The following is a 16,444-nucleotide window of genomic DNA, read 5'->3' on the forward strand; positions in this document are numbered from 1 at the left end:
AGCCCAGGCTTGCCTATAACACAGGCTATTACTGAAACAAATTTTAAGTTGGCTTTATCGACCCTCTCAACAGATTAATACATCCAACATAAACATCTCACGTGTCAGAGCAAGCAGCTTGACTTAAAGTGTTTATAATTCTGGGGAATCGAGGATCCTTTTCTTCCCTCAACCCAGAGATCTGCCGGTCGGAAACCTAAAAGGGGTCTGTAATGCTTTCATCTCTAGCATGTGGCAACATTAATTTCAGACTTGGGCTTCTGGGCTGGTGGCATTTGCTGGCTAAGAAAACGGCCTGACAAAAGGAGGCAGGTTCCAAAATTGGCTTATTAGATGGGCGTGAGTAAGTTTCATAAGGCAAGTGGCTGTGGCACTCAGAGCCCTGTGACAGCTCCCATCACCCTTATGCTCAAGCTCTCTACCCTGAGACCCTAATTAATGCCTCTCTGTACACGCTTGGGGTTTGCCAACTAGGAGGTATTCAGTAATTATTTTATGAGTGAAATTTACATTCGGGAGGGAAGGGAAATCAAGAAGGGAAGGAAAAAAAAAAACATGCTGTCCTGAGAAAAATGCTGGGTTTCCATCGCAGCTACAGTACTGTCAGTGCTCCTAGCAGGACACGGAATTCAGTTCAAATGGTTCCAGTGAGGAGACCTGGCTTCCCATTTTTGCTTGAGGACAGAAGAGCCAGAAAAGGCATTGTTCCTATCCTTACAGTGAAAATAAGCCAGACAAATGGCAAATGCATGAGTTTTCCTTGAACTCCTTCTCGGAGGTCACAGGGCAGCCAAGTGGACAGGCCTTTTACAGAGTGTCACATCAGAGACAAGATGTGGGTGCCAGCTTCCCTGGGGTGGTTGCAACTGCTGTTGCTGCTGCTTAGTCTCTTCAGTCTTGTCCGACTCTGTGTGACCCCATAGACAGCAGCCCACTAGGCTCTGCCGTCCCTGGGATTCTCCAGGCAAGAACACTGGAGTGGGTTGCCATTTCCTTCTCCATTGCATGAAAGTGAAAAGTGAAAGTGAAGTCGCTCAGTCATGACCGACTCATAGCGACCCCATGGACTGTAGCCCACCAGGCTCCTCCATCCATAGGATTTTCTAGGCAAGAGTACTAGAGTAGCTTGCCATTGCCTTCTCCGGGTTGCAACTAGTCCCTGGGGAAAAAAAGCGTTTAGCTTGGGGAAATTATGAAGACTGAATGTGTCCTGGCAGGAGAGTATGTAGCCCTTGGAGGCTGCAGAAATTGGGAGAGTCCACATTCTCCAAAACTTTTCTCCACAAACCCCAGCAGGTAGTACAGAGAAAAAGTAGGAAAATAATCCCTTGTGGTAGACCTGGAGGAGGGGTACAGCAGCTGCTAAGGGAGGGGGTGCAACTTTCTACCTGCTTCACTCAGATCCTTCTCACCTGATCTCCCATATGGAACAAAAGCCTTAATCTGTGGAGAGGACAGTGAACGCTAGTACTTAGGCCCTAAGGGGAAAAAAATTCTAACTACTGCTGGAAGAGAAGCAGGAATACTTAATGGGCCCAGAAGAACAGCCCAAAGGGGGCAGGAGCACTGAAGAGGCCACACTCCTGAGATTCAGGGATACATGCAAATATTGATATAAGTTTGAGGCTCAATGAGAACAAAAGACAGTTCTCTCAAGCTTACCACCCACCACTGCTAGCTAAAAAGCTAAACATAACAATGAAAAGTGGAATACTACTGGGAAGGAGATAAGAAGAATTTGTTGCTAAGTCGTTTCAGTCGTGTCCAACTCTATGCGACCCCATAGACAGCAGCCCACCAGGCTCCCCCGTCCCTGGGATTCTCCAGGCAAGAACACTGGAGTGGGTTGCCATTTCCTTCTCCAATGCATAGAAGTACAAAGTGCAAGTGAAGTTGCTTAGTCGTGTCCAACTCTTAGCGACCCCATGGACTGCAGCTACCAGGCTCCTCCGCCCATGGGATTTTCCAGGCAAGAATACTGGAGTGGGGTGCCATTGCCTTCTCCAATAAGAAGAATACAGGAGCCTAAAAAGAGACCCTTTCTAAGACTGGGCACAAAGATGGGACCTAAAACTGAGAATAGAGTAGGCACATTGGGGGAAAAAACCCTCTGGCAAACTAGTTTCACACACTAAATACAAGATATTGCTGAAGGAATGTAAAGCCTGTGATGCATTAGGGTTAGCCGTAGAAGTAACACATTTCAAAGCCAGCCCAAATCCTAACTAAATTAACTTAAACTCTCTCACTAAAGTGCAAGCAGGAGAAAACTCATACCCAAAATCTACTACCTCAGTCTCTACTGTGCTACACAAGATGTCACACTTTCATCTGAATCTACAAAAAGGCAAGAAAAAGCAGCACTCTCCCAGGAGACAAAGATATCGTCAGAAGAACACTCAGATGTGACACAGATGTTGAAACTGTATCTCAGGAATTTAAGGAAGATTATGTAGAGAATTCCCTGGTTGTCCAGTGGCTAGGACTCTTCATGCTCACTATGAAGGGCCCAGGTTCAACCCCTGGTCAGGGATCTAATACCCTGCATGCCAGGCAGCTAAAATAAAATACTGCGGTGGAAAAGGTGGACAGCATGCAAGATCAGATGGCTATTTCAGCAGAGAAATGGAAACTGTAAGAGAGAATCAATTGGAAATGCAAGAAATGAAGAACATAGAGGTGAAAATTGTCTTTTATGTCAGTAAAGTTGAGATAGCTGAGGAAAGTAGATAGATCAATAGAAATTATCCAACCTGAAACACAAAGAGGAAAAGAAGAAAGAATATAGAATAGGGCATCTAAGAACTGGGGGACATCAACCGCTCTAGTATACATTTAATTGAAATTCCAGAAGAAGACAGAAAGAGCAAGGCAGGAGAAACATTTGAGGAAATAGTGGTTGAGAACTATCCATATGTAATTAGACACCAAAACCGGAGACCCAGAATCTCAGAAAACACCAAGCAAAATGAGTACATACATACCCACAGATACCTATGCATATCATATTCAAACTGCTGAATACAAAAGAAAAAGAGAATCCCGAAAGCAGTGCCATACAGGGCTTTTTTTTTTTTTTACAAAGGAGCAAAGATAAGAATCATAGCAGACTTCTCATCAGAAGAAGAAATTTGGAAAGAGAAATACATATAAACTAGAAAACAGAAGGAAATGGCAACCCACTCCAGTGGTCTTGCCTGGAGAATCCCAGGGACGGCAGAGCTTTGTGGGCTTCCGTCTATGGGGTCGCACAGAGTCGGACAGGACTGAAGCGACTTAGCAGTAGCAGCAGCAAACAGAAATGCTAAAAGAAAGAAGAAATCTGTCAACTCAGATTTCTATATCCTGCAAAGAAAACATCTTTCCAATGAAAAAATGGTGTAGAGGTACAGGCAAGAATAAGGGAACCAAGGAAGGACGGTGAGGCACCCAGGCACTAAACATACTGAACAACCATTACCAACCCTCGGGCTGAAGGGCAAGGCAGGGAAGTAACAAGATATTGTTACTAAAGCCCAGTGGGAGTTGCAGCCGTGTAGAAGGCGTCTGGTAGGAGCTGTAATTCGGGGTGGATGCACCCATTATTAGAAATACAGGACCAAGAGAGAGAGAGAGTAGGGAAAACTTCTCCTCTTGACCTGCAGTCTCTCACCACTGCCTACCATTGGCTATACCCAACCAGAAGCAAGCCCGCAAGGGAGGCCCCAGGGATGCAGTCTGCAGAGGTCAGCCTGTCAGGGCACAGGGAAGGGTAGAAAATGAATCTGAGGAGGGAATGGCAGAGCAGACAGCGTTCAATCCCAGATCTACCTAAGAACTTTCTAGCAGATGCATGGCCTCGAATATAACATCAATGAGAGCTCAGACCTACAGAGGTAGGGTGGGCCAGCTCTTAGAAATGCTGAAGGCTACAATTCATTGTTGGGAGTTAATTCTATGGGAAATGGGCAGCAAAGACAAATTTTTATTGCAGAGCCAACAAGGAGCCTGCCTCTGCTGCAGTTTTGGAGTAGCTACTGTTTAGAGATGCGGCTCTGTTACAGAGACCTAAGGTCAAGGGATCTGTTGGTGTGCATGGGCTGTGAACTGTAATTATTCACAGAGAATACAGTGGCCATTTCCTCTTGTTGATGATGGTGGTGTTTGGAACAATCATAGATGAAAGCCCTAAAAAATCAAATCTTTATTTTCCAACTAAAAAGTGCCCAATCAGCAAAAAGTTTACTCTCAGAAAGGCAGTGTGACATTTTCCTCACCAAGCGCGTGTAGTGAAGTGGATCAAGGTGTGAAGTATCGAGTGCGAAGAAGAAACGCTTGCAGTATGTGTGAAGATAGCTTCTAGTGGTCCTCTTCTGAGCCAAGTTTGCAACCACTCTATGAATCTTCTGTGTGTGTTCATTCTCTGTAATCCAAAGATGCTTTGGAAAAACAAGTGAAGAAAAGCCGGTGGGGGGAAATAGTGAGAAACCGATCACCTAGCTGTCTCCATCACACCCCCCAGGTGGGGGCTGAGCATCACTGTAGAATCAGCTGTAATGGAAGCAAAGAAAAGCGTCTCGAAGAGAAAGCTGTCCCTCTTCTTTACCCACTTCAGAGTTCCAAGTGCAGTCTTTTCTTTACCAGAGTTGAACACAAAGGTTTTGATTTGTAACGGCACCATCTTTCCAGGAAGCTTGATGACAGAACACAGGCTTTAAGATCAGACCTGACACAGTCTATATGCCTCTATTAGCCATGTGATCTTAAGCAAGTTATTTATCTTTCTGAGCCTCAGTTTCATTGGTTGTGAAATGATGATAATCATGTTCACCTCCAAAGATGGCTGTGAGCACAGTGCTCCATACCTAAAATGTACTATATGAATATTAGTGAACTTTCCCTTCCTACAGAAGGTGAGGGGTAACAGGGGTGGAGTGCTTAATTATTCTCACCCTAGGTCTTGAAAAAACAAAAATATCTACTATTCATTCACTCATCCAAGAAATATGTACTGAGTGCCTTTTACATGCTGGGTCCTGCAACAGGCACTAAGAATACAAAAAAAGGTCCCTGCCTTCGTGGAGCTTATATTCTAGTGGGAAAAGAGACAAAAAACAGGTAAGCAGGTAAACAAGATGCGAGGTGAAAACAGTAAAATAAGATAATGCAGGGGTCCCCAACCTCCAGGATCTATTGCCCAGTGATCCGAGGCGGAGCTGATGTATTAATAGTAGAAATAAAGTGCACAATCTGTGTAACATGCTTGAACCATCCTGAAACCATCCCCTGCCCCCAGTCTGTGGAAAAGCTGTCTTCCACGAAACTGATCCCTCGTGCTGAAAAGGTTGCGGATTGCTGATTGATGTGATCAAGATGGCAGGACCCATCAGAACGGGTGACCGGAGAAGGCCTTGCTGAAATAATAATATTTGAACTAAAACATGAGTAATAAAAGGAACTGGCCCTATCAAGGTTAGAAGGAAGAGCATTCCCAGCAAAGAAAACAGTCAGCACGAGCACCCCAAGCCTAGTTTGAACTCAGCGTGTTCAGAAGCAAATGGAATGGAAGGCAGAAAGTATGAACGAATAGGCTTCAAGGTAAAGTTGGGAAAAGCAGGAAAAAAAAGAATGAGCAGATCATTCCACCTACACTCACTCCTTCACATTATTGAGCATCTAGTCTATGGAAAATTCTTCAAGAGATGGTAGTACCAGACCACCTGACATGCCTCCTGAGAAATCTGTATGCAGGTCAAGAAGCAACAGTTTGAACTGGACATGGAACATTAGACTGGCTCCCAAATCAGGAAAGGAGTACATAAAGGAGTATATTGTCACCCTCCTTATTTAACTTATATGCAGAGTACATTATGCGAAATGTTGGGCTGGATGAAGCACAAGCTGGAATCAAGATTGCTGGAAATATCAATAACCCCAGATATGCAGATGACACCACCCTTATGGCAGAAAGTGAAGAAGAACTAAAGAGCCTCTTAAAACTCAACATTCAGAAAACGAAGATCATGGCATCTGGTCCCATCACTTCATGGGAAATAGATGGGGAAACAGTGGAGACAGTGTCAGACTTTACCTTTTTGGGCTCCAAAATCACTGCAGATGCTGACTGCAGCCATGAAATTAAAAGATGCTTGCTCCTTGGAAGAAAAGCTATGACCAACCTAGACAGCATATTGAAAAGCAAAGACATTACTTTGCCAACAAAGGTCCGTCTAGTCAAAGCTATGGTTTTTCCAGTGGTCATGTATGGATGTGAGAGTTGGACTATAAAGAAAGCTGAGCACTGAAGATTGATGCTTTTGAACTGTGGTGTTGGCAGAGACTCTTGAGAGTCTCTTGAACTGAAATCCAACCGGTCCATCCTAAAGGAAATCTGTCCTGAGTGTTCATTGGAAGGACTGATGCTGAAGCTGAAACTCCAATACTTTGGCCACCTGATGCAAAGAACTGACTCATTGAAAAAGACCCTGATGCTGGGAAAGATTGAAGGCAGGAGGAGAAGGGGACAACAGAGGATGAGATGGTTGGATGGTATCATTGACTTGATGGACATAAGGTTGATCAAGCTCCAAGAGTTGGTGATGGACAGGGAAGCCTGGCGTGCTGCAGTCCATGGAGTCACAAAGAGTCAGACACAACTGAGCGACTGAACTGAACTCTATGCCAGGCACTCCCCTAAGTGCTAGGGATACACCAGTGACTGAACAAAGGCACTTCCCTCAGGGAGTTGACAGTCTAGTGAGGGTGATCTCATGGGGTCCCGCAGTCGCTGGAAGGAACTGGCATTGAAATATGTTATCTTGTTTGATCTTCACAGTATCTCCCTGAGACAGGTATTATTACCCACGTCTTACAGAGGAGAATTCAGAGGCACACGAAGGTTATGCTGTATAACCTGCCTGAAATAATAGCATTCGTGGTGGGGGTTGGATGGTTAACAAGGGAACAGAACTGAGTGCCTGCCTCTAGGGTTGCATTGCTGGCAAGTGTAGAGCCTAGATTCAAAGCCTAAACCACCTGGCTCCAAGGACCTTCCCACAAGGACCTGTTCCTTCTGTCCCCGTGTGATAGGAAGAAAATTGGCCAGTAATTTAAGTAAAGCTGCGACAGATGTATCTAAGCCATTGGCCAGAAGTCGTCCCTCATGCGGTCGGAATCCAGGTACTGCAGATAGAGACCTGTCTCCAGCATCCTGCTGGGAAGCACCCGCATCCTTTCCCTTAGCAACTGGGTAGCAGGAAGAGAAAGGGACACCGAGGTGGCCACAGGGCAAAGGTCAAGGTCCAGAGAATGGGTAGCCCAAGCTCCTCCCCGCAGAGGCAGAAGCAGCGGCGTTCGGATGGGATAATCACAGGAATTGATCAGGTGGCAGAGAGAGCCAGTGGCCTTTCTCAAGCTCCAGAAAGCAGTGAAATGAGTGAATAAGAGACAAGAAAATTCTATAAATGGGCTGTGCTGTTTGATGTTCATTTAATTAAGACATTCAGTCCTTCTAATGGAAAATATGAGGAGTGGAAATTACTGCTTTTTGGCCATCTCCTAGAAAGCCAGATCTTGACGGCATCCGGCCTTTTCATCGTATCGTCTTCAGGCTCAATTTAATTATGTATTACAGGCCACCTTCGATAATAATTACAATTGTCTGCCTTTATGCAAAGCCTCTTTCTAGCTTGGAAGCTAAAACTCTGGGGAGATGCCAACGGAGATTGCTCAAGTATCGTTTAGTGAAAGTGGTTGTTTCCGTATTTGTGCATTCAGCAGATGTTTATCAGGGACCTACTGTGTGTCAGGTCTCTGTAGGTCTGCAGGGAGTGGCATGTGAGTGCATCATGGTCTCTCTTCTCTGAAGAAGCAGGGAAGAGGCCTTGCACGTGCAGTCCTACATTCATTTATCTGTTCAGCCACCATCCGCTGATCATCTTCTCTCTCCCAGTCCCCATGTTAGGGAAGCTGAGATGAACTGAAGGCCAGTCCTCCAGGGTCCAGTGGCTGGCAGATGCTGGAATCCAGATTCCCAGCCTGACTGTCTGACCTCATGATCCTGTCCTAACTCAGGCGCTCCAAGGCCAAAGCAGGAGACAGGTTGTCCATCAGCTGTTGTGATGCAGAGGGCACATTCCAGAGGATTACTGGGAGAAGAATGGATGGGGAGACCTGAAGTGGTGGCGTTTGAGCAGGGCCTTGACAGAAGTAGCATCAAGGTGACATGAAATTCTCCAGGCAAGAATACTGGAGTGAGTAGCCATACCTTTCTCCCGGAGATCTTCCATACTGAGGGATCAAACCCAGGTCTCCTGCATTGCAGGCAGATTCTTTACCATCTGAGCCACCAGGGAAGTCCAGTGAATAATCTGTCAAGTCAAAATTGTAAGACTCCAGAACTCCTTTTTAAGTATTTTGCATGGTGTAATAAAATCTTTTTTATCCAGTTAGGCCAGGAAATTAGATTAATAAAGAGTGTGTACATGGATCATAGGTGTTCAAAGAACCAGACTAGAACAGCATGCCCATCCCGTGAAACTGTCAGACTGAAACGGATCTTCCTGTTACCTTCCAAGATGACTGGGGATCTGACAGCACTCAGCTTATTCATAGACTGCAGTTAAAGGGACAGAATGGGGTTTTTGTTGGGGTGGGGGGTGGGGAGTTAGCGGGGAGTCTTGATTTGGGGCTCAAAAATTTGGGATGCTCTAATGATATTTGGCCTACAGGTTGTTATTGGCAGATGTCCTCTAAATGAGACACTTCTAAAATTACCAGCAATTAAAAAAGTCCTCTTCCCCAAGGTGACCATGCTCATGAGGCATACTTGCCTTGTCACAGCACTTTTCTTTTCTTCGTTTTTTAATATATGTATTTGGCTGGGGTCTTAGTTGCAGAGCTGGCGGGCCCAGTAGCTGTGGCGCGTGGGCTTAGTCGCCCCTGGGTACATGGGGTCTTAGCTCCCCAACCAGGGATGGAACCCACATCCACTGCACTGCAAGGCAGATTCTTTACCACCACCAGGGAAGTCCCATCACAGCACTTTTCTAATGATGAAAATCATCCATGTTAATTATTCAAAATCTTGAGACTATAAAATGCATATAAAGAAGCAACTAAAACCCCCTGTAATTCTACCTCCCAGAGATAGCTGCTGTAAACATTTTTGTGAAATTCCTTCCTGTTCAAATTTCCAGCAGCCATAAAGGGCTAAAAAGCACACCAGCCTCTCCCAGAGTTAACAGGAGCAGAGCTGTGAGCTCCTCCAGGAGAGAGAGGCCTTAAGACAGACAGCCCAGATCTTTAACCCGAGACCGCCCTCAGTGGTCTTTCAGAGTCATGCCCTCCCCCACTCTGAGGGGCACTCTGCACCTCTCACCCTCCATTCCAGGTCAGGCCTCACCGCTGCTTCCCACTGAGCCAGACTGACCTCCCCTTACAAGAACCTGACTCGGTACAGAGAGAAAAATGAGAGAATCATGACAGGAAACAGTTTTCCAAATCCTTTAACTGCCTCTGAAAGTGAAAGTTGCTTAGTCATGTCCGACTCTTTGCAACCCCATGGATTGTACAGTCTGTGGAATTCTCTAGGCCGGAATACTGGAGTGGGTAGCCTTTCCCTACTCCCAGGGATTGTCCCAACCCAGAGATTGAACCAAGATCTCCTGCACTGCAGGCAGATTCTTTAACAGCTGAGCCACCAGGGAACTGCCTCTCCTAGAACCCAAAGGACTGATACATCCGCACAGCCTTGCCTCACCACCCCCAGGCCTGAGGTATACGGTTGCAACCCCTGCTTTTCTTACCGTCATGGAAAGGGCATCCATTTGCCTTCCTCAGACCTCAGCACCAAAGATTCAGCTCTCCCAAAGCCCCTTGGCCCTCCCCCTAAAGTCAGTCTTGAGTCGAGGACTGGGATGATTCACTCAAAAGACCTTCACCAACACCTCCTCTGTGGCAGACTGCGCCCGGGACTGTTATCATTCCGTGATCAGTACCAGCCAGCCATGAGGACAGAAAGAGCGGACTGTAGCCTGCCAGGTTCCTCTGTCCATGGAATTCTCCAGGCAAGAACACTGGAGTGGGTTGCCATGCCCTCCTCCAGGGGAGCTTCCCCACCCAGGGATTGAACCTGTGCTTCCTGCATTGGCAGGCAGATTCTTTACTGCTAGCACCACCTGAGACACCCATCCCCATTCACACGCAAGTCCAGAAAGGCTCTTCAAACCTGTTAGTAGCCAGCTCCCTGCCATCTGCCAGCCACTGTGTAGCAGGTAGGATAGCACACACCGTGGACACTTGCAAACAGATGGTCTGGAAACACTCTGAAGACAGAGAAGCAAGGGTCAGCTTGGAAGCAGAGAGATCTAAGTTTGAATTTCGCTCTATCACACTTAGCTGTGTGACCTGGAGCGAGTGACTTCACTTTCTGAGTGTCCTCCAAAAAAGAGTTAATATATGTCTTTTAGACTAGTTGTGAGGGTAAAGGGAAAGAATGTATGAAAAGCACTAGCACCATATCTGAATGCCATATTGTGGGTGTTGAAAAATTTTAGGTTATTTCTTTTATCCTCAGGAGAATGGGAAAGAGAATTAAGATTCACATGTGATGCTTTACAAAGACCACACCAGAGCAAAGCTGTGGGTGTTGAGCGCTGCTTGGTGCCAGATGTGAAATCCAGTTGTGAAGGGGCTACGGGAACCCATCTGTCTAGCCCCCTTCTGTGGCAGCAGAATCCTGGTCTGAACTCAAAGTCCCCTTTTCCCAGGCTCTGTGGCTTCCTAGGAAGCCCCGTCTCCAGTGCTGGTCAGGAGAAACCTGTTTAACCAGTTCTTGGCAGAGGGGCGGCGGGGGGTGGAGGTTTGAGAAGGTATTCAAGCATCCACTTTGACTCCTTGCCTCTGATCATCCATCTCGGGTGTGTATGTGTGTGGGTGTGGTGTGTGTGTGCACACATGCACGTTCTAAGTCATGTCCAGCTCTTTGTGGCCCCCTGTGAACTGTATGTAGCCCACCAGGCTCCTCTATCCATGGGATTCTCCAGGCAAGAATACTGGAATGGGTTGCCACTTCCTCCTCCAGGGGATCTTGCTGATAACAGGGATTGAACCCACGTCTCTTAGGTCTCCTGCATTGGCAGGGCACCATCATCTGGCTCTTAGTGAGTGAGTATTAGTTCATAGCAACAGGGCACTTCCACACATTGCTCACAGGAATCCTGGAGGGTGAGGAGGGTATCTCCACTCTACAGAATTAGGAAGGAAGACTCAAGAGAGAGACATTGTCTGTCTGCAGTTGAATATCAGAAGGTGGAGTTGTGTCCAAGGAGATGCTGGAGACCTGGAAATGTATCCGAGCAGAAAGAAAAGCAGACCATGCAAAACCATGCCATCAGGTAGAACATGCCAGGCTGCAGCAGTGGCACCATTATATCTCTGTTACTCAGAGCCACTCCTCGGTTTTCAGGTACGACAGCTTTGGCCGCCTGACAAATGTGACCTTCCCAACCGGCCAGGTGAGCAGTTTCCGAAGTGATACAGACAGCTCAGTGCACGTCCAGGTGGAGACCTCCAGCAAGGACGACGTCACCATAACCACCAACCTGTCTGCCTCCGGTGCCTTCTATACGCTGCTGCAAGGTAAGCCAGCCGGGGGCCTGGGGGCTTGGAGACAGTGGGGTGGGGAGGCCCCCTTTGAAGAAGGATGACACGAGAAACAAGCTGCTACTGCTGCAGCTGCCCAGAACAGAAAAGCGTGACAACTGCTTTCTCACTGTATCACCACCTCATTTGCAAAACACACCAGCCTGAGCCCTGTAGAGTCTCTCCCCCAAGCTTCAGAGTAATAGTCATTGTCTCATCCCATTATCAGCAGAACAAAGGGTAGACAATCCATTAGCTGCTAATCCAGGTGACCTCGCTATTTGGCCATTCCAGTGGCTCCCAGATTAAAGACTGACTCTCACTCTGGTGCCTGGCGAGGACAAAGGACAAGAATAATTACACCTAATTATGAAAGGGATTTGGGCCTTGGAGAAGGCCTCCCTGAATCTCGGGTGAGAGTGCCTTGTTCCTCATCTAGGACTCTATGGAGAAGAGACCCTGCTCTGTGTCCATCAAATAAACCCTGATATGAGTTGATCTTGTAGCTTCAGATAAATCACAAAGAAGTAACCTTGCTGTGAATTGTTTGCCACAATTGTTCTCACGGGGCATGGTGACCCAAAGTGGAGCTTGTCGCTTTGTTGGGCTTGGTAAGCGTGAAAGAAAAGAAGGGTCACTAGGGAAAGACTTATTTGATGTTTTTCCCTGGCGTACTCCCCAAAGCTTTGACACAAAGCCGTAATAAGGGTCTTGGTCTGAGAGTCAAAGCCCCGAATTCTAGTCCTGACTGCCACCCCATCACCGTGGCCCTCAAGTTTCTACTCTGGGGAAAGAAGGCAAACGAGAGCCATGGTGGATGGTGCCCTGCAGTTCCAGGGCAGACACGCCGGGCCCCTGCACCTGCTGTGCCAGCTCCAGAGTGGACTGGGTGGAGTCACTCTTCTCTGATCCTCAGTTTCTGGGTCTGGAAAATGGGGCTGAATTACAAGTCCTGCTTCCTAGGGTTGCTCAGACAGTTTCTTCAGACAACAAGCAGAGGGACTGGCATGGGCCAGCACATAGTACTGCTTGGGAAGTACTTGTTGGATTAATTAATTAACAGGCACTTTGATTTACCGTAAGAGAAGGACCATGTATTTCCACAACCATTTTACGCCAACTGTAGTCCTATGCCTTTAACAAAACTCAAGGAACAATATCAGTTTTCAATCAAAGAAAGAGAAATCAAGCCCTGGAATTCCTTCTCCACCAAGCACCTTTAGCAATGGGTTGGGACAGACCCTAGGTATTTATGCGCCAACTGGGTTATTTCCGAGAAAAGGTAGCAGTTCCTAGCCAGCCAGGGTTCTGGCCGACCAAGGAAGAGAGGGCAGCTGATGACACACAAACATCTTATCCTTCAAACCTGTTTTCTTCCCCATGATTAAGAATTGCCTCTTTTGCTCCATACGTCTAAGCCGGCTTGCAGCGTTTTTCTCAAAAGTTAACGCAAGCCTTCTAATATTTAGACAACTTTTAAAAATTCAAAGGTGACACATCTCTTCAGTTTTAAAATGTACCATCAATTTAATAACAACTTTCCAGGTGGAGGGGGTCGGGAGACGCACTGCTCAAAATCCATACGAGGACTTAAGACACATTCCAATTTCAGAAACCTTAAAATGTGAAAAGTCCATCTCGGAAACCAGGAAAGCTGATACCTCTTTATCCTCTTTGGTACCTCGGCCAAGCTCTCTTTCCTCATTTCATACCAGGTTCAGATGCTTGGTTTTGCAGCTGCTTCAGTAGAGTCTTTGTCAAAAAAGCTCGTTCGGTTTCATCTTATGTCTGAACTATGGGAAGAAATAAGAAGCAGCTTCTAATGAGCGGCAGCCTTGGGAAGTCACAGCTCACATTAAACAGGAATCGTTTGAGATGGGGCCTCTGCAGATGCTGTTCCATCCGCAGGCACCATTAATGGACATATGTGGATTCAGCAAGGAACAGCTTTAAAAGATAAATTGACACAGGCTTTCACTGTTCAAAGGGAGTAAAATACAGATTGTCAGTGAATAATGCATGGCAAGTTTGAGGCACATTTTAGAATTCTGCGTGTGTGGGAGAGAGAAGGGGAGAAAGATGGTGTAGGGAGGGAGTGGGAGGGAGAGAGGCCAATCTGATGCCATTCTCACAGGAAAGATTCAGTGAGGGTTCCCTGCAGAAACCACTGTATCCTCATTGCTTGACACAGCCCAGGGTATATCTGGTCTGATCCAGCAAATGTTTACTGAGCACATGCAATAATAACAACGAGAGCTAACGTTTTGAGCACTTATTCTGTGTGAAGTATATTTTTAGTATTTTATATTCATCATCCTTTTTAAATCCTCGCAACAACCCTCTGAGGTATGATTAATATCTCCATTTTTCCAAATGAAGATAATGAGGCATTGAGAGGTTAAGTGGCTTATCCAAAGTCATACAACTAGTAGGTATTTGGACCCAGACAAATAGGCTCTAGGATACATTCTCTTAAGCATGAATCCGCAGGCAAAGGGGGGGCTATGGAAGGACCATACTGGTACTACAGTTCACTCTGACAAGTATGTGAAATGGGTCAGAGGAGATGGAGGAAAGATGACGAAAGATAGACGTGACAGTGACCAGCACAGCGCCCGGCACACGCAGCTGGTGGTCACTGACATTTACGTGACTCACGCGAGAGGCTGAGCGGTCTTCTCAGATCTTCATGGTCATCCTCCCACTTAATCCCGAGAGCTAACAGTACAGCTGTTATCCCTAATGTACAGATAAAGAAACAGAGGCCTGAAAGCCTAAGGAATTTGCCCAAGGTCTTGCAGGAAGAGAGCAGCAGAGGTAGGGCTTGAGTCCAGGAGGTCTGGCCCAAAGTCTGTGCCCTCAGTCTCTGTGCTAGTGCGTTTCACTGTCCACTGGGTCATGACCAACCTAGACAGCAGATTCCAAAGCAGAGACGTTACTTTGCCAGCAAACTCCGTCTAGTCAGGGCTATGGTTTTTCCAGTGGTCACGTATGGATGTGAGAGTTGGACTATAAAGAAAGCTGAGCACCGAAGAATTGATGCTTTTGAACTGTGGTGTTGGAGAAGACTCTTGAGAGTCCCTTGGACTGCAAGGAGATCCAACCAGTCCATTCTAAAGGACATCAGTCCTGGGTGTTCACTGGAAGGACTGATGCTGAAGCTGAAACTCCAATACTTTGGCCACCTGATGCAAAGAACTGACTAGTTTGAAAAGCCCCTGATTCTGGGAAAGATTGAAGGTGGGAGGAGAAGGGGACTACAAAGGATGAGATGGTTGGATGGCATCACCAACTCAATGGGCATGAGTTTGAGTAAACTTCGGGAGTTGGTGAAGGACAGGGAGGCCTGGCGTGCTGCAGTCCATGGGGTCGCAAAGAGTCGGACACGACTGAGCGACTGCACTGAAGTGTTTGAGAGTTCATTCACTCACGGAGTGGTGAACCTCTGCACCACTAGCTGCAGGACCACTGTTGAGACCTGGAAAGAGGCTAAGGAGGAACAAGGGAAGCTTCTGGGAAGAGATGACGTTTATACAGAGCCTTGAAGGAAGGGCTCGGGCTCGCATTTATTAAACAGAGGGGCAGTGCAGACAGAAGCAGCAGCTGACCATGGGCAAGAGGAAGGTGACTGCAGTAAAAACTCAGGTTTTTCCATTTTTAGAAAAGAACACAGTGTGCATTTTACAACTGAAATTTACTTTTTCTCCAGACGGTTCTATTAGCTAAAGATCCTAATTAAAAATCAGGTTTAAAATTTCAAAATTAAGTCTACTTTTAATTCATTGTCATATATATACTTATATGTGTCATATATGTATATACATGACAGTGATTTAAAACATATATATTTGGCATTCTGTCACTGATTTACATATTGGAGCTATTTTTCACCTTATTGTAAAGAGTGTTGTTACCATAGTGGGAAGGCCTTAAAAATGTTCAAACCTTTGCCCTAGGACTCCTACTTATAGGAGTCAATTTTGATTAAATAACCCAAAGTGAAGACATTGATTTATCCAAAAAGTATATTTTTAATAAATATATAATTCTATTACATATTATTGTAACATACTATTAAAGAGTATAATTCAGTGGTTTTCAGTATATGTACAAAGTTGTGCAACCATTCAGTTCAGTTCAGTTCAGTCGCTCAGTCGTGTCCGACTCTTTGCGACCCCATGAATTGCAGCACGCCAGGCCTCCCTGTCCATCACCAACTCCCAGAGTTCACTCAACTCATGTCCATCGAGTCAGTGATGCCATCCAGCCATCTCATCCTCTGTCATCCCCTTCTCCTCCTGCCCCCAATCCCTCCCAGCATCAGAGTCTTTTCCAATGAATCAACTCTTCACACGAGGTGGCCAAAGTACTGGAGTTTCAGCTTCAGCATCATTCCTTCCAAAGAAATCCCAGGGCTGATCTCCTTCAGCATGGACTGGTTGGATCTCCTTGCAGTCCAAGGGACCCTCAAGAGTCTTCTCCAACACCACAGTTCAAAAGCATCAATTCTTCGGTGCTCAGCCTTCTTCACAGTCCAACTCCCACATCCATACATGACCACAGGAAAAACCATAGCCTTGACTAGACAGACCTTTGTTGGCAAAGTAATGTCTCTGCTTTTAGATATGCTATCTAGGTTGGTCATAACTTTCCTTCCAAGGAGTAAGCCTCTTTTAATTTCATGGCTGCAGTCACCATCTGTAGTGATTTTGGAGCCCCCAAAAATAAAGTCTGACACTGTTTCCACTGTTTCCCCATCTATTTCCCATGAAGTGATGGGAGCAGATGCCATGATCTTCATTTTCTGAATGTTGAGCTTTAA

General features: G+C 46.2%; 1 protein-coding gene across 1 annotated transcript in view; it reads left to right on the forward strand.

The window, feature by feature from the left end:
• TENM4 (teneurin transmembrane protein 4) overlaps window positions 1-16,444 on the forward strand; it is an 858,900-nt gene that overhangs the window by 816,968 nt on the left and 25,488 nt on the right. Inside the window, exon 29 of the mRNA XM_010853253.1 lies at window positions 11,447-11,619. Within this exon, the coding sequence (XP_010851555.1) occupies window positions 11,447-11,619 (173 nt within the window). The remainder of the gene's footprint in view (window positions 1-11,446; window positions 11,620-16,444) is intronic.

This window comes from Bison bison, unplaced genomic scaffold (assembly GCF_000754665.1).
Source record: "Bison bison bison isolate TAMUID 2011002044 unplaced genomic scaffold, Bison_UMD1.0 scf7180017864324, whole genome shotgun sequence".
Classification (NCBI taxonomy): Eukaryota; Metazoa; Chordata; class Mammalia; order Artiodactyla; family Bovidae; genus Bison; species Bison bison.